At 43.9% G+C, this 26,666-nt stretch overlaps 1 protein-coding gene across 1 annotated transcript in view; it reads left to right on the top strand.

Moving 5' to 3' along the window:
• Positions 1-26,666, top strand: part of glra3 (glycine receptor, alpha 3) — a 280,830-nt gene that overhangs the window by 65,748 nt on the left and 188,416 nt on the right. The window contains exon 2 of the mRNA XM_070896552.1: positions 22,895-23,022. Within this exon, the coding sequence (XP_070752653.1) occupies positions 22,895-23,022 (128 nt within the window). The remainder of the gene's footprint in view (positions 1-22,894; positions 23,023-26,666) is intronic.

Below are 26,666 nucleotides of genomic sequence, written 5' to 3'. Positions count from 1 at the left end.
GAGTCCGCCCAAAAAAAATGGGTGATGGTATAATTTTTTCCCGGCGTTACGCACATGGGCAAAGTAACGCTCGGTGATAAGTTTCTGAAAAATGCCCGTCAGTTTCCATTTTGTGGCTAAATGGGCGATATCTGGGTGTTAGACCTCAGTTCAGCCATATAATGGACATTAAGTGGGCGGTAAGCAGACAAAAAAAGTGGAAAATCTAGCCCAATATGTTATGTGTTTGAGGGGAGGGGAATATAAACCAACAATGAAAGGGCATCGGGTTATGATTTGTGGCTGGATGTATTCCTGGAGGTTGCATCACATGACCTCCTGCCTCCAACCATCTAGTTTAAAAAAAATTAATTCATGGGATGTGGGCCAGCATTTATTACCCATCCCTAATTGCCCTTGAGAAGGTGGTGTTGAGCCATATTCTTCAATATACAACCGAGTAGCTTGCTGGTCCATCTCAGATGGCAATTAGCAGTCAACCACATTGCTGTAGGTCTGGAGTCACATATAGGCCAGACCGGGTAAGGACAGCAGATTTCCTTCCCTAAAGGAGATTAGTGAACTGGATGGGTTTTTACAACAATCACGGTCACCATTACTGAAACTAGCTTTTTATTCCAGATTTATTTAATTCACTGAATTTTAATTTCCCAGCTGCCCTGGTGGGATTTTACCTCACGTCTCCCAATCATTAGTCCAGACCTCTGGATTACTGGTCCAGTAACATAATCACTCTGCTACCTAGGTCCAGTCAACAGCCATTTTTCCCACGTTGAACATTTTTATAACTAATAAAGGAAAGTAAATAATAGATAAATTCAAAGTAGTTATGCTAAACCTGTATCGAACCTTGGTTGGACCACATTTAGAGTACTGCGTATAGTTCTGGTCACCATATTATAAAAAGGATATAGAGGCACTTAGGAGGGTACAGAGAAGATTTACAAGGATGATACCAGAAATGCGAGGGTATACATATCAGGAAAGGATGAACCGGCTGGGTCTCTTTTCTTTTGAAAAAAGAAGGCTGAGGGGTGACCTAATAGAGATCTTTAAAATTATGAAAGGATTTGATAGAGTGGATACAGAGAGAGTGTTTCCACTCGTGGGGAAGAGCATAACTAGAGGCCATCAATATAAGATAGTCACCAAGAAATCAAATTGGGAATTCAGAAGAAACGTCTTACCCAAAGAGTGGTGAGAATGTGGAACTCACTACCACAGGGAGTGGTTGAAGCAAGTAGTACGGATGTATTTCAGGGGAGGCTAGACAAGCGTATGAGGGAGACTGGAATAGAGGGTTATGCTGATAGAGTTAGAAGAGGAAAGACGGGAGGAGGCTCGAGTGGAGCATAAACGCCGGCATGGACTGGTTGTGCCGAACGGCCTGTTTCTGTGCCATATATCCTGTGTAATCCATGGGAAAAGAAAATTCAATTCTCCTCAAATGACTTTGCTCGCAGCAGACTCCTGGAGATTGATCATGAATTCCTGGAGATTCCAGGACAATCTGGAGGGCTGGCAACCCGAAACGGCACGGTTGAGAGGACGGAGCCCTCAGTTTACTGAGGTAAACCCAGTCAAATCCGAACATCGACACTAAACAGTGGAGAGAACTGGAGCCAGTTCTGCGTTTCAGCTCATTAACATGCCAGCGGGTGTTATTTTTGCAATGTATGTAGGCGGTAAGGCAGGGGTATTAAGCTTTGAGGCACCTTGGGGTCAAGATTTTATTTAATTTGTCACCATGAAATGGAATGATGTGCATGCAAATGAATATTCATATTTGAATATTTTCCTACGCCATCAATATGACGATGGCTGAAGGAGGAAACAAAAAAAATTCCTGAATAAATGTATATCTGATACAAGAATTGAACGGCAGTCCATTGTTCTTATTTATTTACATGAACACTTGGACATTTTTTTTACATTCTTGGTGGGAATTAACAGTTTGCTTCCAGATTGAAATCTGAGCTAAACCATAATATGAAGCAGTTTAAGTTATTATAGTAATAGAACATTCGGCATCCCTGTCTTCTTAATAATCATTATAATCTGACAGTCTCTCCCATAGACTAAATTATAATCCCCTAGAAGCATTACCCCTTCTTTCCCTCTCGAACCTCGGAAGGAACAACAACAAAAACTTGTATAACTTGTATAAACTGACATATGAGGCAAGACTTGATCAACTGGGCCTTTATACACTGGAGTTTAGAAGGATGAGAGGGGATCTCATAGAAACATATAAGATTCTGACGGGACGGGACAGGTTAGATGCAGGAAGAATGTTCCCAATGTTGGGGAAGTCCAGAACCAGGGGACACAGTCTTAGGATAAGGGGTAGGCTATTTAGGACTGAGATGAGGAGAAACTTCTTCACTCAGAGACTTGTTAACCTGTGGCATTCCTTGCCGCAGAGAGTCGTTGATGCCAGTTCATTGGATATTTTCAAGAGGGAGTTAGATATGGCCCTTACAGCTAAAGGGATCAAGGGGTAGGGAGAGAAAGCGGGAAAGGGGTACTGAGGGAATGATCAGCCATGATCATATTGAATGGTGGTGCAGGCTCGAAGGGCCGAATGGCCTACTCCTGCACCTATTTTCTATGTTTCTATGTAGCCAGAGAGGATTGGAAAATGATGGTCAGAGCGTCTGTTATTTCCTCTTTTGCTTCTCTTAACAGCCTGGGATACATTTCATCCTGGCCTGGGAGATTTATCCATTTTCGAAGCAGCTAAGCTCCTTAATACTTCCTCTCTCATATATTTATCTCGTCTAAGATTTCACACTCCTCCTCCCTCATTGCAAAGTCTGCATCGCCCCTCTCTTTTGTGAAAACAGATGCAAAATATTCATTAAGAATTATACCGACGTCTTCCACTTCCACACACAAATTTCCTTTATGGTCTCTAATAAGCCCCACTCTTTCTCTAGTTATCCTCTTACTCTTAATGTATTTATAAAACATCTTTGGGTTTTCCCTGATTTTACTTCCCAACATTCTTTCATGCTCTCTCTTTGCTTTCCTGATATCTTTTTTAATTGCATCCCTGCACTTCTTATACTCCTCCAGAGTTTCTGCAGTGTTGAGTTCCCGGTATCTGTCATAAGCTTCCCTTTTTTTCTTTATCATACCCTGTATGTCCCTTGACATCCAGGGGGCTCTAGATTTTTTAGCCCCACCTTTTTTTTAATTGAACATACTTGCTCTGTACCCTCTGGCTCTCCTCCTTGATTGCCTCCCACTGCTCTGACATTGATTTACCATCAAGTAGCCGTTTCCAGTCACCTTTGGCCAAATCCCATCTCAGCTCATCAAAATTAGCTTTATCCCAATTGAGAACTTTTATTCCTGCTCCTCCTTTGTTCTTTTCCGTAACTACCCTAAATCTTAGTGAATTATGATCACGAGCACCAAACTGCTCTCCCACTGATACCCCTTCCACCTGCCCCTCTTCATTCTCCAAAACCAAGTCCAGAACCGCCCCCTCCCTTGTTGGGCTTGTTACACACAGGCTAAAGAAGTTCTCCTGAATGCATTTTAGGAATTCTGCACCCTCTGTACCATTCACACTACTTTTTCCCCAGTTAATATTAGAGTAGTTGAAATCCCCCACTCTTACAGCTCTATAGTTTTTGCACTTTTCAGCAATTTGCTCACATATATGTTCTTGTATCTCCCTCTGACTGCGTGGTGATCTATAGTACACTCCCAAGAATGAACAATAAAAAATGAATGACCATCAGAAAGAGAACACAGAAGGAGAAGGAGAAAACTGCACATGACCCATACTGGGGGCATCTGGCTCACTACGTCCTCATGTACAGTAAAGCAGTCACAATTTATATCTGAAATCTAAGGCAGTTTATTGATAAATATGTAGCGTATTGATGCAATCTGTATTTGATATGTGGCTCCAGCACAGTCCCATCACCAGAGGTCTGAAGTGAGAAAGTGAGCAGTGGGAACAAGTTAGGTCGCACGGTATTTCCTCTTTGCTCCTGGAGCTCATGCACCTAACCGAATAGATCGGGTTTAATGGCAAAGTTCTGCTGCGATTAAAAGCCAGCAACCCAACCGAGAAGCACAGCAAGATACACTGTCACTCTCTGAAAACGTCACTTGCCTCTCTGCTGAACACAAACTCCGGGACAGTGTGTTCCAATCATGTTGGAACCATGGGAGGATTATTAGTGAAATGCGACCTGTTTGGTAAGAATCATTTGAATTCTAATTTCAGATTTGAATCTCGCAGCTCTCAATTATCAAGAGGATACGTTGCCGTTTTCTTTCCTCGAAGCCTTGCTTTTGTTGATTCATTCACTGGAGGATTGCAAATGTTACACCCTTGTTCAATAAAGTGTGTTAAGGATAAGCCCAGCAACTACAGGCCAGTCAGCTTAACCTCGATGGTGGGGAAGCTTTTAGAAACAATAATTCAGACAAAATGACTTGGACAAGTATGGATTCATTAAGGAAAGCCAGCACGGGTTTGTTAAAGACAAATCATGTTTAGCCAACTTGATTGAGTTTTTTGATGAGATAACAGAGAGGGTTGATGAGGGCAATGCAGTTGAAGTGACGGACATGGATTTCCAAAAGGCATTCAACAAAGTGCCACATAACAGGCTCGCCAGCAAAATGGAATAAAAGGGTCAGTGGCAGCTTGTAGAAATTGGCTAAGTGACAGGAAACAGAGAGCAGTGGTGAACAGTTGTTTTCCGGACTGGAGAAAGGTATACAGTGGTGTTCCCCAGGGGTCGGTAATAGGACCACTGCATTTCTTGATATATATTAATGATTTGGACTTGGGTAGATAGGGCATTATTTCAAAATTTGCAGATGACAAAAAACTCGGAAGTATAGTGAACAGTGAGGAGGATAGTGATAGGCATCATGAAGACATAGACTGGCTGGTGAAATGGGCGGAGAAATGGCAGATGAAATTTAACACAGAAAAGTGCGAAGTGATAGGAAGAATGAAGAGAGGCAATATAAACTAAAGGGTAAGATTCTAAAGGGAGTGCATCAACTGAGAGAACTGAGGGTATACGTGCACAAAGCATTGAAGGTGACAGGGCATATGAGATACTGGGTTTCATAAATAGAGGCAAAGAGTACAAAAGCAAGGAAGTTATGAGGCATATTCATTAAGAATTTTAGAATATTTCTTTAAATGTTTTCCACCCTAGTTTAGGTGAGACCAGAGGGGTGAGGGTATCAGAGGGGGAAATGGGAGATGGAACTTTCTGTGCCTCCCAGCACCCAGTCCTGTTTACACTGTACTCAGGAAGGAGCTGCCCTTGACTGGCCTCCCACCTTGCACCCTCTGTGAACTTGTATTCATCTAAAACTGCTGCCAGTATCATAACTTGCACCAAGTCCCATTCGCTCCTGGCCCGGCAACGCCTCAATTTTAAAATTCTCATCCTTGTTTTACAAATCCCTCCATGCCTCGCCCCAATTCTTCGCTCCTCTAATTCTGGCCTCTTCAACATCACCGATTTTAATTGCTCCACCAATAGAAACATAGAAACATAGAAAATAGGTGCAGGAGTAGGCCATTCGGCCCTTCGAGCCTGCACAACCATTCAATAAAATCATGGCTGATCATTCACCTCAGTATCCCTTTCCTGCTTTCTCTCCATACTCTTTGATCCCTTAAGCTGTAAGGGCCATATCTAACTCCCTCTTGAACATATCCAATGAACCAGCATTGACAGCTCTCTGCGGTAGGGAATTCCACAGGTTAACAACTCTCTGAGTGAAGAAGTTTCTCCTCATCTCAGTCCTAAGACTATGTCCACTGGTTCTGGACTTCCCCAACATCGGGAACATTCTTCCTGCGTCTAACCTGTCCAGTCCCATCAGAATTTAATATGTTTCTATGAGATTCCCTCTCATCCTTCTAAACTCAAATGAATACAGGCCCAGTCGATCCAGTCTCTCCTCATATGTCAGTCCTGTAATCCCGGGAATCAGTCTGGTGAACCTTTGCTGCACTCCCTCAGTAGCAAGAATGTCCTTCCTCAGATTAGGAGACCAAAACTGAACACAATATTCCAGGTGGGGCCTCACTAAGGCCCTGTAGAATTGCAGTAAGATCTCCCTGCTCCTATACTCAAATCCCCTAGCTATGAAGGCCAACATACCATTTGCCTTCTTCACCGCCTGCTGCACCTGCATGCCAACTTTCAATGATTGATGTACCATGACACCCAGGTCTCGCTGCACCTCCCCTTTTCCTAATCTGCCACCATTCAGATAATATTCTGCCTTCGTGTTTTTGCCACCAAAGTGGATAACCTCACATTTATCCACATTATACTGCATCTGCCACGTGTTTGCCCACTCACCTAACCTGTCCAAGTCATCCTGCAGCCTTTTAGCATCCAGGTGAGGTCCCACCTGGAATATTGTGTTAGTTTTGGTCTCCTAATCTGAGGAAGGATGTTCTTGCTATTGAGGGAATGCAGCGGAGGTTCACCAGACTGATTCCTGGGATGGCAGGACTGACATATGAGGAGAGAATGAATTGACTGGGTCTGTATTCACTGGAGTTTAGAAGGATGAAAGGGGATCTTATAGAAACATATAAAATTCTGACGGGACTGGACAGGTTAGATGCAGGAAGAATGTTCCTGATGTTGGGGAAGTCCAGAACCAGAGGACATAGTCGTAGGATAAGGGGTAAGCCATTTAGGACTGAGATGAGGAGGAACTTCTTCACTCAGAGAGTTGTTAACCTGTGGAATTCCCTGCCGCAGAGAGTTGTTGATGCCAGTTCATTGGATATATTCAAGAGGGCGTTAGATGTGGCCCTTACAGCTAAAGGGATCAAGGGATATGGAGAGAAAGCAGGAACGGGTACTGAAGGAATGATCAGTCATGATCTTATTGAATGGTGGTGCAGGCTCGAAGGGCTGGATGGCCTACTCCTGCACCTATTTTCTATGTTTCTATGTTTCCTCACAGCTCACACTGCCACCCAGCTTTGTGTCATCTGTAAACTTGAAGATATTACACTCAATTCCTTCATCTAAATCATTAATGTATATTGTAAATAGCTGGGACCCCAGCACTGAGCCATGAGGCCTCACCAAGGCCCTGGATAACTGCAGTAAGACCTCCCTGCTCCTATACTCAAATTCCCTTGCTATGAAGGCCAACATACCATTTGCCTTCTTCACTGCCTGCTGTATCTGCATGCCAACTTTCAATGACTGATGTACCATGACACCCAGGTCTCGTTGAATGTCTCCTTTTCCTAATCTGCCGCCATTCAGATAATATTCTGCCTTTGTGTTTCTGCCACCAAATTGGCTAACCTCACATGTATCCACATTATACTGTATCTGCCATGCATTTGCCCACTGACCTAACCTGTCCAAGTCACCCTGCACCTCTTCGTGTCCTCCTCACAGCTCACACCACCACCTAGCTTAGTGTCATCTGCAAACTTGAAGATATTACTCTCAATTCCTTCATCTAAATCATTAATATATATTGTAAATAGCTGGGGTGCCAGCACTGAGCCCTGCAGCACCACACAAGTCACTGCCTGCCATTCTGAAAAGGATCCGATTATCCCGACTCTCTGATTCCTGTCTGCCAACCAGTTCTCTATCCATGTCAGTACATTACCCCCAATACCATGTGCTTTAATTTTGCACACCAATCTCTTGTGGGGGACCTTGTCAAAAGCCTTTTGAAAGTCCAAATACACCACATCCACTGGTTCTCCCTTGTCCACTCTACCAGTTACATCCTCAAAAAATTCCAAAAGATTTGTCAAGCAGGGTTTCCCTTTCATAAATCAATGCTGACTTGGACCGATTCCTTCACTGCTTTCCAAATGCGCTGCTATTTCATCTTTAATAATTGATTCCAACATTTTCCTCACTACTGATGTTAGGCTAACCAGTCTATAATTACCTGTTTTCTCGCTCCCTCCCTTCTTAAAAAGTGGTGTTACATTAACTACGCTCCAGTCCATAGGAACCAATCCAGAGTCGATAGACTGTTGGAAAAGCTCACCAATGCATCCACTATTTCTAGGGCTACTTTCTTAAGTACTCTGGGATGCAGACTATCATGCCCCGGAGATTTATCGGCCTTCAATCCCATCAATTTTCCTAACACAATTTCCCACCTAATAAGGATTTCCTTCAGTTCCTCCTTCTCACTAGACCTTCGGTTCCCTAGTATTTCCGGAAGGTTATTTGTATCTTCCTTCGTGAAGACAGAACCAAAGTATTTGTTTAACTGGTCCGCCATTTCTTTGTTCCCCATTATTAATTCACCTGAACCTGACTGCAAGGGACCTATGTTTATTTTCACTAATCTTTTTCTCTTCACATATCTACAGAAGCTTTTGCAGTCAGTTTTTATGTTCCCAGCAAGCTTCCTCTCATACTCTAATGTCCCCCTCCTAATTAAACCCTTTGTCCTCCTCTGCTGATTTACAAAATTCTCCCAGTCCTCAGGTTTGCTGCTTTTTCTGGCCAATTTATATGCCTCTTCCTTGGATTTAACACTATTGTTAATTTCACTTGTTAGCCACGGTTGAGCCACGTTCCCCATTTTATTTTTACTCCAGACCGGGATGTACAATTGTTGAGGTTCACCCATGTGATCTTTAAATGTTTGCCATTTCCTATCCACCGTCAACCCTTTAAGTATCACTCGCCATTCTATTCTAGCCAATTCATGTCTCATACCATTGAAGTTACCTTTCCTTAGGTTCAGGACCCTAATCTCTGATTTAACTGGATCACTCTCCATCTTAATAAAGAATTCTACCATATTATGGTCACTCTTCCCCAAGGGGCCTCGCACAACAAGATTGCTAATTAGTCCTTTCTTATTACACATCACCTACTCTCGGATGGCCAGCCCTCTAGTTGGTTCCTCGACATATTGGTCTAGAAAACCATCCCTAATACACTCCAGGAAATCCTCCTCCACCGCATTGCTACTAGTTTGGTTAGCCCAATCAATATGTAGATTAAAGTCGCCCAATATAACTGCTGTACCTTTATTGCACGCATCCCTAATTTCTTGTTTGATGCTGTCCCCAACCTCACTACTACTGTTTGGTGGTCTGTACACAACTCCCACTGGCGTTTTCTGCCCTTTGGTATTCCGTAGCTCCACCCATACCAATTCCAAGCTAACGTCTTTCCTTACTATTAATTTCCTCTTTAACCAGCAACGCCACCCCACCTCCTTTTCCTTTCTGTCTACCCTTCCTAAATGTTGAATACCCCTGGATGTTAAGTTCCCAACCTTGGTCACCGCTAAGGCCCAAAGCTCTGGAATCCCCTCTTTCACAGCCTCAAAATACGGGGGAGACAATTTAAAACCGAGTTGAGAAGGAATTTCTTCTCCCAGAGGGTTGTGAATCTGTGGAATTCTCTGCCCAAGGAAGCAGTTGAGGCTAGCTCATTGAATGTATTCAAGTCACAGATAGATTTTTAACCAATAAGGAAATTAAGGGTTACGGGGAGCGGGCGGGTAAGTGGAGCTGAGTCCACGGCCAGATCAGCCATGATCTTGTTGAATGGCGGAGCAGGCTCGAGGGGCTAGATGGCCTACTCCTGTTCCTAATTCTTATGTTCTTTTGTTCTTATGTTCTCTAAAACATCTTTATTTCTCTACCTCTATCTTCTCCTTTAAGCTGCTCTTGAAACGTATCTTTTTGACCAACTTTTTAGTCACCCTGTCATAATATATTATTATGTGGCTCGGTGTCAAATTTTGTTTGATAATCGCTCCTGTGAAGCGCCTTAGGACGTTTTACTAATGAAAATCATCATATGCAGCTGAGGGCTTTCAGAGCAATAGTTGGCCTTCGGCAGAATTGTGAAGGAAACTCATTAAATCTCATATAATCTCCTTGAAAGTTCATAATTAAAATGGATTACTCATGCCTCCCCCTCAAATCGTGTTCATTGCATTGTTTTTGTCGAAACGTATTTCATCCATTCAACAGGGGATCTATGTGTTTTATTGGTGTGTAAGTTTACAAATGCAATTAATTGTAGAGTGGGGATTGCAATACCAATGTAATTATTATTTATAATTACAGCTACATATGAGGAATGAAGAACTTTTAAGGGTCCTTTAACCAGACATACTTAATAGGCAGCAGTCAGTATGGTTTGTGCAATAGATTAGATTTATTAAGCTTACAGCAATAGTATACTTAACAAAAAGCGATAATTAATGAAAGCTCGCATGCCCAGGTCCCAGGAAACTCCTGTGCAAAGGTCGGTGTTGTCCTAAATCGGTACGTTGCTATTCCAACCGTCTCTGTGCAAAGGTATTCTTTGAGTATCGATATTTTAACCAATTTCTTATCAAAGGTTTGTTTGTCCAGTGTCCATATGTAGACTTTAACAAAATCACCTTGGTTCTCATGATCAAAATACCATTGTCACTCAAATCAGAGCAAGCTTCCGGGCCACTCCTATCTCCATCAATGCCTGCTTGTTCATGTTATCTTGTTTATAATTTCCTTCATCTCTCTGGAACCTCTTATTTGTGTTACTTTATTCTAACTATTAGGTTTGATTAGACCAACTCCAATTTCTACTTTGTTATTATACTAATGTGACCTTAGCTCGCAGCTCGTGTTAGTTTGTTATTTGAACCTCGTCAAAACTGAGTTCTGCGTACATTCATGAAGCTTCTAACATTCCCTTGCCCACAGAGAATTATGGGTAAGATTAGTTTGGTCAATGACTACAAATTGAATATATATATGAATCTCTAATACCAGTCTTTCTTACAGGAATATTGATCGCGGGACCAAAAATAAAACTTTGAAAATAACGTGTGACAAAGCTGGTTCTGTGCAGTCAGCTTGTGGTAAAGAGTAGCTTTGACTGCTACACTTTGCCTTTTTTGCCTGTGCAAAAAAGGCAAATTCATGTTTTTTTATTATTTGTTCAGAGGATATGGGCTTCGCTGACAAGGCCAGCATTTACTGCACATCCCAAATTGCTCTTCAGAGGATGGTGGTTATTGAACCTTATTGAACCACAGAGGGCAGTTAAGAGTCAACCACATTGCTGTGGGTCTGGAGTCACACATAGGCCAGACTGGGTAAGGGCAGCAGATTTCCTTCCCTAAAGGACATTGGTGGACCAGATGAGTTTTTACAACAATCCAGTAATTTCATGGTCACCATTACTGATACTAGCTTTTTTATTCCAAATTTATTTAATTAATTGAATTTAAATTCCCCAGCTGCCGTGGTGGGATTTGTACTCATGCCTCCGGATCTTTGTACTCGTGTCCAGGCCTCTGGATTACTAGTCCAGTAATATAACCACTATGCTACCATCCCTGATTACAGAAGCACATTAATGTTGTCCATCCCTGAAGGTTCTTAAGCACCTGGGGCAAGCCTGGTCTTCATGAGAGTGGGTCTGAGAGTCACTCGGGTGGTTCCTGGCAGGAGGAATTACAAATATGAAGAAAGACTTGGCAATTTTGATGGAACTGCGTGGTTATTGGGCAAAACGGTAGAAGTGTTTGAAATTATGAAAAGATGGGACAGTGTAGATTGGAAGCAGACTCTTTCCAGTAGTTGAGGGGTTAAGAACAAGGGGCTATGGATACAAGATTAAGAAGAATTTATGCCAGTTAAACATTTGCACAGGAGCAGCACCAGTCGGAGAGTACGGGGGTGGGTGGCGGTGGAATCGGTCTCCAATATGGGCGATAGTGAATCGTCAGCCATTTTATACCATGCTTGATCTTCTATTGACTTCAAAGAAAAATGAGGTAGGGTGGGTTGTAAAATGGGCTATCGATTCGTCACAGGCAATAACCAATTTCAACCACTATACCCGAAAGTGTTTGTACTTAAGGACATTTATAACAGAGGGATTGGAGAAAGTTGTTGTGATGCTGGAGAAGTCACTTCCAGCGTCAGTGGTTCAGGAGGAAGCTTTGGGGGTAATTGTAACCTAACCCAGCGGCTATGAAACTGATGGGATTGGATTTGGCCGCCTGTTTTACACCACACCTGATTTTACTTTCCATTGAATCCCATCAGTTACCCGCTGCCTGGCTTGGGTTAAAATCACCCCGATGTCACATTCAAGATTAGATTGGATGAGTGGATGAGAGAATGGGTAATGAAGGAATTTGAGAACAGAGTGGGTGAATGTGATTCGGACTATTTGCTCATGTGGAGAGTAAGCACGGATATGGACTGGATGGGCCGAATGGTTTGTTTCTGTGTTGTTACTTCAGTGTATTTCTTTGAGGGTAGCTCCATATTGATCCCGATCTTTGTAGTGTCAGACCCAAATGATACCCCTGTGTTAAGGTAGGATAGTTCCCGTTCCCTTCACTCTTGGCCACTCTGATCCGGAAACATGTAAAATTACAGTACCAACATCCACGATTATATCATCCCTCAATAACAACAGGGAATGATGATCTCAGACATTATCACAGACGGGGCCTCATTTTAACATCTCATCCGAAAGATGGCACCTCCGACCAGAAAGTGCCAGCCTAAATGACGTGCTGCTGTCTCAGGGGCACTGCCTGGTTTCTCTTGCTGTGTACCTGGTAACACTCTGCCCCCACCAGGGTAAGCAATTGCATTTGGTGAAAATAATGTGATTTAGATAGATTTTTTTTTCCACCAATTTTTTTCCTTTTGCTTCCTTCTCAGCTGAAGTTGTTGATTCCTTCCAGAGTGCAGTTCTGGTCACCACATTACAGGAAAGATGTGATTGCACTGGAAAGGGTGCCGAGGAGATTTACAAGAATGTTGCCTGGATTGGAGAATTTTGGCTATGAGGAAAGATTGGAGATGCTGGGTCTGTTTTCTTTGCAACGGAGGAGGCTGAGGGGAGACCTGATTGAGGTGTATAAAATTATGAGGCGCCTGGATAGAGTGGGTTGGAAGGACCTGTTTCCCTTGGCAGAGGGGTCAACAACCAGGGGGCATAGATTTAAAGTAATTGGAGGGAGGTTTAGAGGAAATATGAGGGGAAATTTCTTCACCTTGAGGGTGGTGGAGGTCTGGAACTCACTGCCTGAAAGGGTGGTAGAGGCAGAAAGCCTCACCACATTTAAAAAATACTTGGATGTGCACTTAAAGTGCCGTAACCTTCTGGCCTACGGACCAAGAGCTGGAAAGTGGGATTAGGCTGGATGGCTCTTGGTCGGCCGGTGCGGACACGATGGGTCAAAATGGCCTCCTTCCGAGCTGTAAATTTCTATGATTCTATGATACAGTTCTACAGAAACCAGTGATTGTCCTCTGGCACCATGCTCAAGTGGACATTTTTTAAATATGTGCCTTTGGCGATATAGGAAGATAGGAATGGGAATCGGCCATTCAGTCCCTCGAGCCTGTTCCGCCATTCAATGGGATCATGGCTGATCTGCGACCTAATTCCATATGCCTAGTCTAAAACTAAGGATCACAGTCTCAGGAGAAGGAGAAGGCCTTTTTAGACAGGTGGAGGAATTTCTTCACTTAGAGGGTTGTGAATCTTTGGAATTCTCTGTCACAGAGGGCTGTGGGTGCTGAGTCTCTGAATATATTCACGGCTGAGATAGATAGATTATTGGACTCTAGGGGAATCAACGGATATGGAGATCGGGCGGGAAAGTGGAGTGGAGGTCAATGATCAGCCACGATCTTGTTGAATGGCAGAGCAGGCTTGAGGGGGCAAGGACCTAGTCCTGCTCCTATTTCTTATGTTCTTATGTTCGTATACCTGCCTTTGCCCTATATCCCTTAACACCTTTGGTTAACAGAAATCTATCCTCAGATTTAAAATTAACAATTGACCTTGCATCAATTGTCGTTTGCGGAAGAGAGCTCCAACCCTCTACCACCCTTTGTGTGTAGAAATGTGTTCCTAACTTCACTTCTGAAAGGTCTGGCTCTCATTTTTAGACTATGCCCCCTTGTCCAAGACTCCCCAACCATTGGCATTGATTGTTTTAGGCTATTTGACAACAGGGGGTTTCAGAGCCGAGACTGGCGCAGTCTTTACCCAATGGCCACAGACATGCACTTCAGCAAGAATTAGAATCAGGATCCAAAGTTGGTTGTCCGCTCCCCAGACCTGGGGTGCCGAGACCAATCTTACCACACCAACTGCTGCCCTGACTAAGTCTAGTACAGAATGGAGACTGAATTTGGGGATATCCTCAATCTGTATGGTTCAGCTATGAAATATCAATGGCTCTACTATAGACTGAGAACGTATTAAAGGCGGGAACATTTGTACTTGCAGATTTGGCCCATTAATTAATCAACCAGCTAAGCTAAAGTCAGTTTAAGGATATTAGATTGAAAAATGGGAACCCATCAATAAACCGCCATCTCCTACAACCTCTTCAAATAAATAAATCCTTGAATTAGACTGAAGGATTTCCATTTGAATGATGTGTGCAGAGCTAGGCACAGAACCAGGGAAGTAGGCTATTTATTTGAAAATGAATAGATTCATTAGTGGATAAATATCAGAGATAAAACAATATATTCTCAGTCATTCTAATAATATTATAAAGGAACGTATATTCTCCTCACTAAATTTTATTTCTTGTCTTTCTTTTAAAAAAGATCGTATGCTGGTTTCTATGGTAACATGGATGTAACATTTTTCTACAGTGTTTGCAGAGGTACACATGATATTACGGCAGTGATAATGTGACCCACATAGCTCCCTATTATTAGGTGCATGAGACTAACACCAATTTCGTACAAGGCTCATCAAAGCCCCAAATGTAAAGCCCTCTGAGGCGGACGTAAAATAACTCATGGTGCTATTTCGAACGAGAACAGGGCAGTTCTCCTAGGGGACCTGGCCGAACATTTATCCCCCAACCAACATCACTAAAACAGATGATCATAGAAATGTAGAAACAAAGAAAATAGGAGCAATAGTAGGCCATTCGGCCTTTCGAGTCTGCACCGCCATTCAATATGATCATGGCTGATCCTCTATCTTAACACCATATTCCCGCTTTTTTCCCCATACCTCTTGATGCCTTTTGTTTCTAGAAATCTATCTATCTCCCTCTTAAATATATTCAGTGACTTGGCCTCCACAGCCTTCTGTGGTCGAGAATTCCACAGGTTCACCACCCTCTGAGTGAAAACATTTCTCCTCATCTCGGTCCTAAATTTTCTACCCCGTATCCTGAGGCTGTGACCCCTTGTTCTAGACTTCCCAGCCAGGGGAAATATCCTTTCCACATCCAGTCTATCTAACCCAGTCAGAATTTTATACGTTTCAATGCGATCCCCTCTCATTCTTCTAAACTCCAGTGAATACACTCAACCCAATACACTCATACTACAGTCCTGCCATCCCAGGAATCAGTCTGGTGAACCTTCGCTCCACTCCCTCTCTGGCAAGTATATCCTTTCTTAGGTAAGGAGACCAAAACTGCACACAGTACTCCAGGTGCGGTCTCACCATAGCCCTGTATAACTGTAGTGAGACAATCTTGCTCCTGTACTCAAATTCTCTTGCAATGAAGGCCAACAAACCATTTGCCTTCCTACCTGCTTGCTGCACCTGCATGTTTGCTTTCAATGACTGGTGTCCAAGGACACCCAGGTCCTCTGTACATCGACACTTCCAAAGCCATCACCATTTAAATAATTCTTTGTCCTTATGTTTTTCCTACCAAAGTGGATAACTTCACACTTATATTGAATGAAATTTAGAAGAATGAGAGGGGATCTCATAGAAACATATAATATTCTGACGGGATTGGACAGGTTAGATGCAGGAAGAATGTGCCCGATGTTGGGGAAGTCCAGAACAGGGGTCACAGTCGAAGGATAAGGGGTAAGCCATTTAGGACTGAGATGAGGAGAAACTTCTTCACTCAGAGAGTTGTGAGCATGTGGAATTCTCTACCACAGAAAGTTGTTGAGGCCAGTTCGTTAGATGTATTCAAAAAGGAGTTAGATTTGGCCCTTTTGGCTAAAGGGATCAAGGGGTATCGAGAGAAAACAGGAATGGGGTACTGAAGTGCATGATTAGCCATGATTATATTGAATGGTGGTGCAGGCTCGAAGGACCGAATAGCCTACTCCTGCACCTATTTTCTATGTTTCTATGTTTCTATGTTATACTGCATCTGCTATCTGTTTGCCCACTCACTCAACCATTCTAAATCACCTTGCAGCGTCTTTGCATTCTCTTCACGACTCACAATCCCGCCTAGTTTTGTGTCATCAGCAAACTTGGAAATATTACATTTGGTTCCCTCATCCAAATCATTTTTATATATTGTGAATAGCTGGGGCCCAAGCACTGATCCCTGTGGTACCCCACTAGTCCCGCTACCCTGAAAAAGACCCGTTTATTCCTATTCTCGGTTTCCTGTCGGTTAACCAATTTTCAATCCATGCCAATACATTATCCCTAATCCTATGTGCTTTAATTTTGCACACTAACCTCTTATGTTTTAACAAAGGCCTTCTGAAAATCCAAATACACCAGATCCACTGGATCTCCTTTATCTATTCTATCAGTTACATCCTCAAAAAATTTCAGTTGGTTTGTCAAACATGATTTTCCTTTCATTAATCTATGTTGACTTTGTTTAATCCCGTTGATATTATCTAAGTGTGCCATTATCGCATCCTTTATAATAGACTCCAGCATTTTCCCTACCACTGATGTCAGGCTAACCGGTTTGTAGTTCTCCGTTTTCTCTCTCCCTCCTTTTTTAAATAGTGGGGTTACATTTGCCACCCTCCCCAATCTTCAGGAACTGTTCCATAATCTATAGAATTTTGGACAACCAATACTTCTACTATTTCCATGACTATCTCTTTTAGTACTCTGGGATGCAGATCATCAGGCCCTGGGGATTTATTTGCTTTCAGTCCCATTAGTTTCTCCAGCACTATTTTCTTACTAATTATCATTTCCTTTAATTCCTCTTGCTATTAGACCCTTGGTTCCCGAGCATTTCTGGGATGTTATTTGTGTCCTCTTCCGTGAAGACAGAACCGAAGTATTTATTTAATTGTTCTGCCATTTCCTTGTTCCCCATTACAAATTCTCCCGTTTCTCTCTGTAAAGGACCTACATTTGTCTTCATTAATCTTTTTCTTTTTACGTACTTGTAGAAACTTTTGGAGTCGGTTTTTATGTTCCTTGCAAGTTTACTCTCATACTCTATAACCAATCTCTTGGCCCTTTTATGCTGAATTCTAAACTGTTCCCAATCCTCAGGCTTACTACTTTTCCTGGCAACTTTGTATAACTCCTCTTTGGATCTAATACTATCCTTAATTTCTTTTGTTAGCCATGGTTGGGCCACTTTTCCTTTTGCGTTTTTACACCAGAAAGATCTGGTCATATATTTTTGGTGCTGTTTGTGGGATCTTGCTGTATGCAAATCGGTTGCCGCACCTCCTAGATTACAACTGTGACTACGCTTAAATATACGTCACTGACTGTAAAGTGCTTCGGGACGTCTTGTGGTCGTGAAAGATGCTATATAACTGCAAGTTCTTACATTTTCTTTTCTTTACTATAGGGCAGATTTTCCATGGGGACCCTCCTGGCAAGCTCCAGGAATGCATGTTGGGAAATTATCCACCACAAGACCATGATTTTTTTGCCCATTAAAATTGACACCCAACCTTTTTGTCTGCATAATTGGACCATTTTTAACATTTGTTCATGGGACGTGGGCAAGGCTGACTAGGCTGACATTTATTGCCCAACCCTAGTTGCCATGAGAAGGTGGTTGTGGGCCTTCTCCTCAACTGTTGTATTCCTTGTGGCAGTGATGCTCCCATGACGATGTTAGATAGGGAGTTCCAGGACAGTGACCCGTGACGATGAAGGAATGATGACATGAGTCCAAGTCGGTATGACGTTTCAATGATATTGCTGCTCTTGTGCTTCTTGGTGGTGGAGGCTGGGAGGTGCTATAGTAACAAGCTGCAGTGTGTCCTGTAGACCTTACGTACTGCTGCCACAGTGGTGGAGGAAGTGGATATTGAATTCAGTGGCAAGCGTGCTGACCAAGGGAACTGCTTTGCCCTAGATGGTGCCAAGCTTCATGAGTGTTGTCAAGCCTGCACCCATCCAGGAGAGTGCTGACTATCCCATCGTACTCCTGACATGGACCTTGTAGACGATGGATAGGCATTGAGAGGTTGCTTGCATCCCACTGATAGACACTCAAGCCAATAGCGGCACATAGAATTAAGAACATAAGAACGTAAGAAATAGGAGCAGGAGTAGGCCATTTGGCCCATCGAGACTGCTCCGCTATTTAATGAGATCATGGCTGATCTTCTACCTCAACTCCACTTACCTGCACTATCCCCATATTCCTTGATTCCCTTAATATCCAAAGATTGCATAGAATTTACAGCACAGAAACAAGCCATTCGGCCCAGCTGGTCTGCGCTGGTGTTTATGCTCCACACGAGCCTCCACCCACTCTACTTCATCGAACCCTATCAGCATATCCTTCTATTCCTTTCTCCCTCATGTGCTTATCTAGCTTCCCCTTAAATGCATCTATCCTATTCGCCTCAACTACCCACTGTGGTAACGAGTTTCACATTCTCACCGCTCTCGAGGTAAAGAAGTTTTTCCTGAATTCTCTACAGGATTTATTTGTGACTATCTTATATTTATGAAACCTGCTTTTGGACTCCCCTTCCAAATGGAAACATCTGGGGCACCTGCCAATTCCACGGGGCTGGGAAGTCCTGGGAGATGGATGACAGGCTCCCAGGAGTGACTCAGATCTGACCCTGGAAACCCACTTTGCAAATAATTTAAAAGAGAATTAAATGACCTCTCAAGCGTGTCCAGGCCACATCCTGATTTGGACCTGCAGGTGGCCACCACTTCTACCGACATGGTCTTACCCCAAGTTTACCTCCCCCAGACGTACACCAGGTCTCTGCGAGGGCTGGAGATGTGCTAACTCCCACCACAATGATGCCCCGACTGCAATGGTCTTGTTCGAGGCAGGTGGAGTGTCCGTCCCTTACAAGCCATCCCGGAAGACCTTGAAATAAGGTCAGAAGCTGATGCTCCGTCATAATTTCCAGCTCCCTGGTGCATGCCTACTGCAGATAGAGCAGGAGTGAGTTGGAAGGGCCACACATTTGGTTCTCTGAGTGTCAGCAAGCTATTGAACCTTACACATTGTGTCTCAGAAGGCTTTTTACCTCTGAGGGAGGGAGAAAGAGTAAATAGTTGACATCCACGCTCACTTTCTACCAGCAGAGGTTGCCAGGTAGTAATCAGGAGCTGGAAAATGGCCCTATTTTCCCTCAGATAACTCCAAGGCACTGAGGCCAATTGTACCAACCCGACTGCCACCTCATTTGAAATTAGTCAACTCAGCACAGACTGGGGAGCAAAGCTGGGAGTATTCTGGGCTGCATAGTGCTGCTTTAACCAGCTGAGCCATCAACTGAACTCTACTTTCTTATAGAGGTCAATATATCTTTGGGAACTAAGGACTATGTGGATAGTGCAGGAAGGTAGAGTTGAGATAGAAGATCAGCCATGATCTTGTTGAATGGTGGAGCAGGTTCAAAATGCAAAATGGCGTACTTTATTTCTAATGTTCTTATGTTCTTACTTACATCAGTTTCCTACATTACAATAGTGACTATACTTCAAAAATACTTCATTGGTTGTAAAATGCTTTGGGACGTCTCAAGGTTGTGAAAGCAGTATACAAATGCAATATTTTTCTTACTGTATAATGACGATAAAACATAGAAACATAGAAACATAGAAAATAGGTGCAGGAGTAGGCCATTCGGCCTTCGAGCCTGCACCGCCATTCAATGAGTTCATGGCTGAACATGCAACTTCAGTACCCCATTCCTGCTTTGTCGCCATACCCCTTGATCCTCCGAGTAGTAAGGACTTCATCTAACTCCTTTTTGAATATATTTAGTGAATTGGCCTCAACAACTTTCTGTGGTAGAGAATTCCACAGGTTCACCACTCTCTGGGTGAAGAAGTTTCTCCTCATCTCGGTCCTAAATGGCTAACCCCTTATCCTTAGACTGTGACCCCTGGTTCTGGACTTCCCCAACATTGGGAACATTCTTCCTGCAACTAATCTGTCTGAACCGTCAGAATTTTAAACGTTTCTATGAGGTCCTCTCTCATTCTTCTGAACTCCAGTGAATACAAGCCCAGTTGATCCAGTCTTTCTTGATAGGTCAGTCCCGCCATCCCGGGAATCAGTCTGGTGAACCTTCGCTGCACTCCCTCAATAGCAAGAATGTCCTTCCTCAAGTTAGGAGACCAAAACTGTACACAATACTCCAGGTGTGGCCTCACCAAGGCCCTGTACAACTGTAGTAACACCTCCCTGCCCCTGTACTCAAATCCCAACATGCCATTTGCTTTCTTATCCGCCTGCTGTACCTGCATGCCAACCTTCAATGACTGATGTACCATGACACCCAGGTCTCGTTGCACCTCCCCTTTTCCTAATCTGTCAGCATTCAGATAATAGTCTGTCTCTCTGTTTTTACCACCAAAGTGGATAACCTCACATTTATCCACATTATACTTCATCTGCCATGCATTTGCCCACTCACCTAACCTATCCAAGTCACTCTGCAGCCTCATAGCATCCTCCTCGCAGCTCACACTGCCCCCAACTTAGTGTCATCCGCAAATTTGGAGAGACTACATTTAATCCTCTCGTCTAAATCATTAATGTACAGTGTAAACAGCTAGGGCCCCAGCACAGAACCTTGCGGTACCCCACTAGTCACTGCCTGCCATTCTGAAAAGTCCCCATTTACTCCTACTCTTTGCTTCCTGTCTGACAACCAGTTCTCAATCCACGTCAGCACACTACCCCCAATCCCATGTGCTTTAACTTTGCACATTAATCTCTTGTGTGGGACCTTATTGAAAGCCTTCTGAAAGTCCAAATATACCACATCAACTGGTTCTCCCTTGTCCACTCTACTGGAAACATCCTCAAAAAATTCCAGAAGATTTGTCAAGCAAGATTTCCCTTTCACAAATCCATGCTGACTTGGACCTATCATGTCACCTCTTGCCAAATACGCTGCTATGACATCGTTAATAATTGATTCCATCATTTTACCCACTACTGATGTCAGGCCGACTGGTCTATAATTCCCTGTTTTCTCTCTCCCTCCTTTTTTAAAAAGTGGGGTTACATTGGCTAACCTCCACTCGATAGGAACTGATCCAGAGTCAATGGAATGTTGGAAAATGACTGTCAATGCATCTGCTATTTCCAAGACCACCTCCTTAAATACTCTGGGATGCAGTCCATCAGGCCCTGCGGATTTATCGGCCTTCAGTCCCATCAATTTCCCCAACACAATTTCACGACTAATAAGGATTTCCCTCAGTTCCTCCTCCTTACTAGACCCTCTGACCCCTTTTATATCCGGAAGGTTGTTTGTGTCCTCCTTAGTGAATACCGAACTAAAGTACTTGTTCAATTGGTCTGCCATTTCTTTGTTCCCAGTTATGACTTCCCCTGATTCTGACTGCAGGGGACCTACGTTTGTCTTTACTAACTTTTTTCTCTTTACATATCTATAGAAACATTTGCAATCCGTCTTAATGTTCTCTGCAAGCTTCTTCTCGTACTCCATTTTCCCTGCCCTTATCAAACCCTTTGTCCTCCTCTGCTGAGTTCTAAATTTCTCCCAGTCCCTGGGTTCGCTGCTATTTCTGGCCAATTTGTATGCCACTAACTTGGCTTTAATACTATCCCTGATTTCCATTGATAGCCACGGTTGAGCCACCTTCCCTTTTTTATTTTTACGCCAGACAGGAATGTACAATTTTTGTAGTTCATCTATGCGGTCTCTAAATGTCTGCCATTGCCCATCCACAGTGAACCCCTTCAGTATCATTCGCCAATCTATCCTAGCCAATTCACGCCTCATACCTTCAAAGTTACCCTTCTTTAAGTTCTGGACCATGATCTCTGAATTAACTGTTTCATTCTCCATCCTAATGCAGAATTCCACCATATTATGGTCACTCTTCCCCAAGGGGCCTCGCACAACTAGATTGCTTGTGCGTATAAAGTCAACTGCATCAAGTTACATCTGGAGCAGACATGCTCATCCATCCTATCCTAGAAATACCAGGTTTTAATCATTGATACTTCGAATTATTTAAGGAGGGATATACTTGCATTGGAGGCAATTCAGAGAAGGTTCATTAGGTTGATTCCTGAGATGAAAGGGTTGTCTTATGGGGAAAGGTTAAGCAGGTTTGGCCTATACTCATTGAAGTTTAGAAGAATGAGTGATGATCTTATTGAAACATATAAGATTCTGAGGGGGCTGGACAAGGGCAGATGCTGAGAGGATGTGTCCACTCATGAGGGGATCTAGAACTAGGGGGCATAGGATCAGGAGTCTCCCATTGAAAACGAAGATGAGGAGGAATTTCTTCTCTCAGAGGGTCATGAATCTTTGGATTTTTCTTCCCCAGAGAGCTGTGGAGGCTGAGTCATTGAATATATTCAAGGCGGAGATAGTCAGATTTTTGAACAATAGGGGAGTCAAGGATTATGGGGATCAGGCAGGGAAGTGGAGCTGAGTCCATGATCAGATCAGCCATGATCTTATTAAATGGCGGAGCAGGTTCGAGAGGCCAAATGGCCTACTCCTGCTCTTACTTCTTATATTTTTTATGTTCTTATTATAATCCGACCTGCAAACATAAATGTATCCCATTCAAATGTATCTCCTCAACTAAATTCATCTGCTTTCAATTTCAAATATTCTTCAGGTAGCTTGGTATTAACAATGTTTTCATACATTACCAACTACTTGTGTTCTTTCATACCGTATATGTGTGTTTGCTTTCAGCTTGGTGACAACGAAAGAAACAGAAGGCTCCAGATCCCGTGCTCCACCAATGTCTCCGTCAGACTTTCTGGACAAATTGATGGGAAGGACATCGGGATACGACGCGAGAATTCGACCCAACTTTAAAGGTGATTCCTCCGCACTGAAGAAAATACATATTTAGTATTGTGGGACGTGGATTTGAAAGATGATATGCAAACGATGTTAACTCATAGCAAAGGAGGTTTGAGTGGAGATTTCATAAAGGTGCACAAGATCATGATTGGTTTGGATAAAGTAGACAGAGAAAGCCTGTTCCCATTAGCTGATGGTACAAGGACTACGGTAAACAGATTTAAAGTTTTGGGCAAGAAATACAGGGGGTGGGGGGGATGAGGAAGAACTTTTTTACGCGGTGAGTGGTAATGACCTGGAACTCTTTGCCGATAAGCGTGGTGGAAGCGGAGACGATCGATGATTTCAAAATGAAATTGTAGAGGCACTTGAGGGAAATAAACTTGCAGGGCTACGGGGATAGAGCGGGGGAATGGGACTGATTGGATTGCTCCACAGAGAGCCGGCATGGACTCGATGACTCTATGGGGCCGAAATACATCACTCACCGCCCGCTGCCACCGACATTGCTCTTCTTGATCCGCCCAGTGCCACCTTCCATTTGGCCTGGAGCGGGCGGGATGGGATAGCCGCCGGGAATCGCCTGCCCGCTGACGTCAGCAGACGGCCAAGTGGCGCAACTGACCTCCTGCCTGCAACTCCCAGAATCCTGTGGGCGGGAGTCGGCGGGATTCGGCGGCAGAACGGGGTTGGACCGTTGGCTGGAGGCTGGTCTGTCCCCAACGGTAAATAGGAAGAACCTGAAACAAAGGTAAGTGGACATTTAAAAAAAATATATCAACAGCGACTTACCTGGATGGCGTCCCCTGAAGCTCTTCGGATAGATTTTTTATTTTTTATTGGTGATTTGTTTTTTCAGGTCTTCGACACTCCATGGGCCTGACTCCATCCTCGGCGGCACTTGGGCGCCAAGAATGAGACCTCCCGCCCGCTGCCACCCAGATTGGCGGCGTACGTCCATTTGCCGCCCGCCGACCTTCGAGGGACCTCGGCGATGAATATCCCGCCCAAAGTACCGTCCAGTACCTCGGCGGTCATCGGCGGCACTTTGGGCGGCACTTGGGCGGGCAGAAGCTTTGATGAAAATCGGCCCCTATGACTCTATGATGTCCATTGCCTCAGAATGAAGCCCTAAAGGAGATAGTGAAAAAAAAATCAATGAAATTGCAAAGCTGGAAGGTTAAACACTGCCTAACCTCACCTATATGTATGTCATTGTCCATTTGTAGATTTCACTGAAAAGGTTAAAAATATCATTCTACACTTCACGTTCACACTTTTTGTTAAATTTAGCAAACGGAGAAAGATATAGCCCTGGAAATAATAGTTGAAGATGCGTGAGGTGGCTTTCCCCTTTGTGTTATATGGAACAAAATTGTAAACGCACTTATTAAACAACGCTACACAGAGGGACCCCACTTCCACCCCAGTGGTCAGCCCTTCTCAGTGAAATACATAGAAATGACAAAACAGAAACAGGCCATTCAGCCCAACTAGTCCATGTCAGCATTACCCTGCATTGGCAGAAATTGGCCAAAATGCGTGCAGGAGTGGACTTGAACATGCTGCGTGCTCTTGTAGTTAATTATATCATTGAAACCATAATGTTAGAGACATGTCACTCCCAGTGGCATCCACTGATATCATAAACTACAAGAATAATGCATGATCAGCACGTGAAAGGCCTCTGAAACCCAAGTTACAAACAGAAGCTTACAGTAATCCAACTATTGTTTCATATAACATATATTACACTTATTTACAACATTATATTTCAATAGGTTAATGCCTGCATTAAGGCATCACACACAGGCCTCGGAATTCGGGTAATTTGTGACCAGAAATTCAGTTCATTGGCGCCAACAGCTTTTCACCTGGGTGCGACGTCGCTAACGACTACCTCTAAATTCGGTGGGGGTTTAGCGGCGGCGGTAACACGTAGCGCCCCGCTGTGCTGTGCCGGTGATGGCGACGTCATCACCACGCGCCGCGCCTCCGTTTGAGTCCCCAACCTAAATTGGGTATCGTCCCCTGAAACTGCAAGTTAAAGGGGAAGTGTGGGCCTTTAAAAAATAAAATAGCCGATTTTGTCCTGCCGCTTTGATCGCAGCTTCCACGCGATCGGTCCGCCCAGCAATCTGCTTGAGTGTCGGGCTGCTGGCACAGCACCCCCCACTCCCCGGTGGTCCAGGGATGCCCCTTTCATTAACTGCAGAGTTTGCAGCTTGGGCCCTTTCCTTTAATTACGAGAAGAGCCCCTCCTACACGACAGCGCTACACGCACCCGACACGTCTGCCTCACCACCGCCCCAGAAAGGAAGTGGAGCGCGTTACTTTCTTTCGGGAGCGGTAACCCCAAATTCTCGCGAGAGGCGAGACTTCTGCACCTGGCGCAAAATCCGCGCCTCTCGTGTGTTACCGCCCCCAAAAGGGAGCGCAACGGAATTTTTTCTTCCAAAGGAATATAATTGCAATAAGCATTTGCACAGGTACAGCACCAGTGTCTGTACCTAAAAAGGGCTATAGTATAATACAGACCATCACGGATATTCATCCTCATTGTTCACCGTAACAAAATGGCCTGGTCCGGGATAAATTTTCTCCGTGTTTTTCTTTGGTGCAGCACTCATAAGAACATAAGAAATAGGAGCAGGAGTAGGCCATACGGCCCCTTGAGCCTGCTCCGCCATTCAATAAGATCATGGTTGATCCGATCATGGACTCAGCTCCACTTCCCCTCCCGCTCCCCATAACCCCTTATCCCCTTATCGTTTAAGAAACTGTCTATTTCTGCCTTAAATTTATTCAATATCCCAGCTTCCACAGCTCTCTTCGTCCAAGAGATGTAGAAAACGATTTTGCCTGTAAATTTGAAAAGCTTGGCTCTGTATCTAATGAATGTGGATTTACTGGTCTCGATGAATTCAATAGTAATTGCGAAAGTAGGAGTGCAAGCGTTGTCATTTTAAAGGATTACATTTATGGTTGGGCTATATCGAGAATCGGAACTGTAATCGGGTCAGTGTGTTGAACTGCCAAGGGTGGATTAGTGCAGCTGTCCCAGTTACACAGTGAGCTCTCTACAGGGCACCTAATTCGAACCATATCCATGTTTGAAAAAAACAAATTTCATTTCTGACCTTGAAATCCAGTAGCAAGTTGGGCATTGGTTACTGTCCTTTCCCCTCTAAACCTAGATTTGATCCCAGCCCAGATAAATGTGATGGAAATCTCCTCTCTGATTGCCTTGAAGGTCCTATGCAAACATATTTATTTAAAGTCACAGGGCGAGAAATTTGCCTCCTTTGCGCCTCCCGTTAGTGCTTGCAGGGGGCGATAAAGGGGCGCTTATGGCTCTGCGACCGGGTGCAGTGAGAGTACCGACACTGGTGAAATTCTCCTCGAGGTTTGCGGAGGCGGTAACCCCTCGTGTCACGATGTCGCACGCCCGGAGATCGTGACATCGTCGTGCTGCGCATCGACCCGGTAGCAACCCGGACATGAACTTCAGTTCCACCTCCTGCAGTAGCGCTGGGCGACAACACCGAAAGCTGCAGGAGGTGTTGTTCAGGAGCCTGGCTGCTTGGGGAGCGCTATTTAAAGGTGATGATGGTTGCGTCAATGAAAAATGTTTCTGAATCCCTTACTTTAATTTTTC

This window comes from Pristiophorus japonicus, chromosome 1, assembly GCF_044704955.1.
Source record: "Pristiophorus japonicus isolate sPriJap1 chromosome 1, sPriJap1.hap1, whole genome shotgun sequence".
Lineage (NCBI taxonomy): Eukaryota > Metazoa > Chordata > Chondrichthyes > Pristiophoridae > Pristiophorus > Pristiophorus japonicus.
Note: the sequence above shows the minus strand (reverse complement) of the source record. Positions and strands in the feature narration are given on the sequence as shown.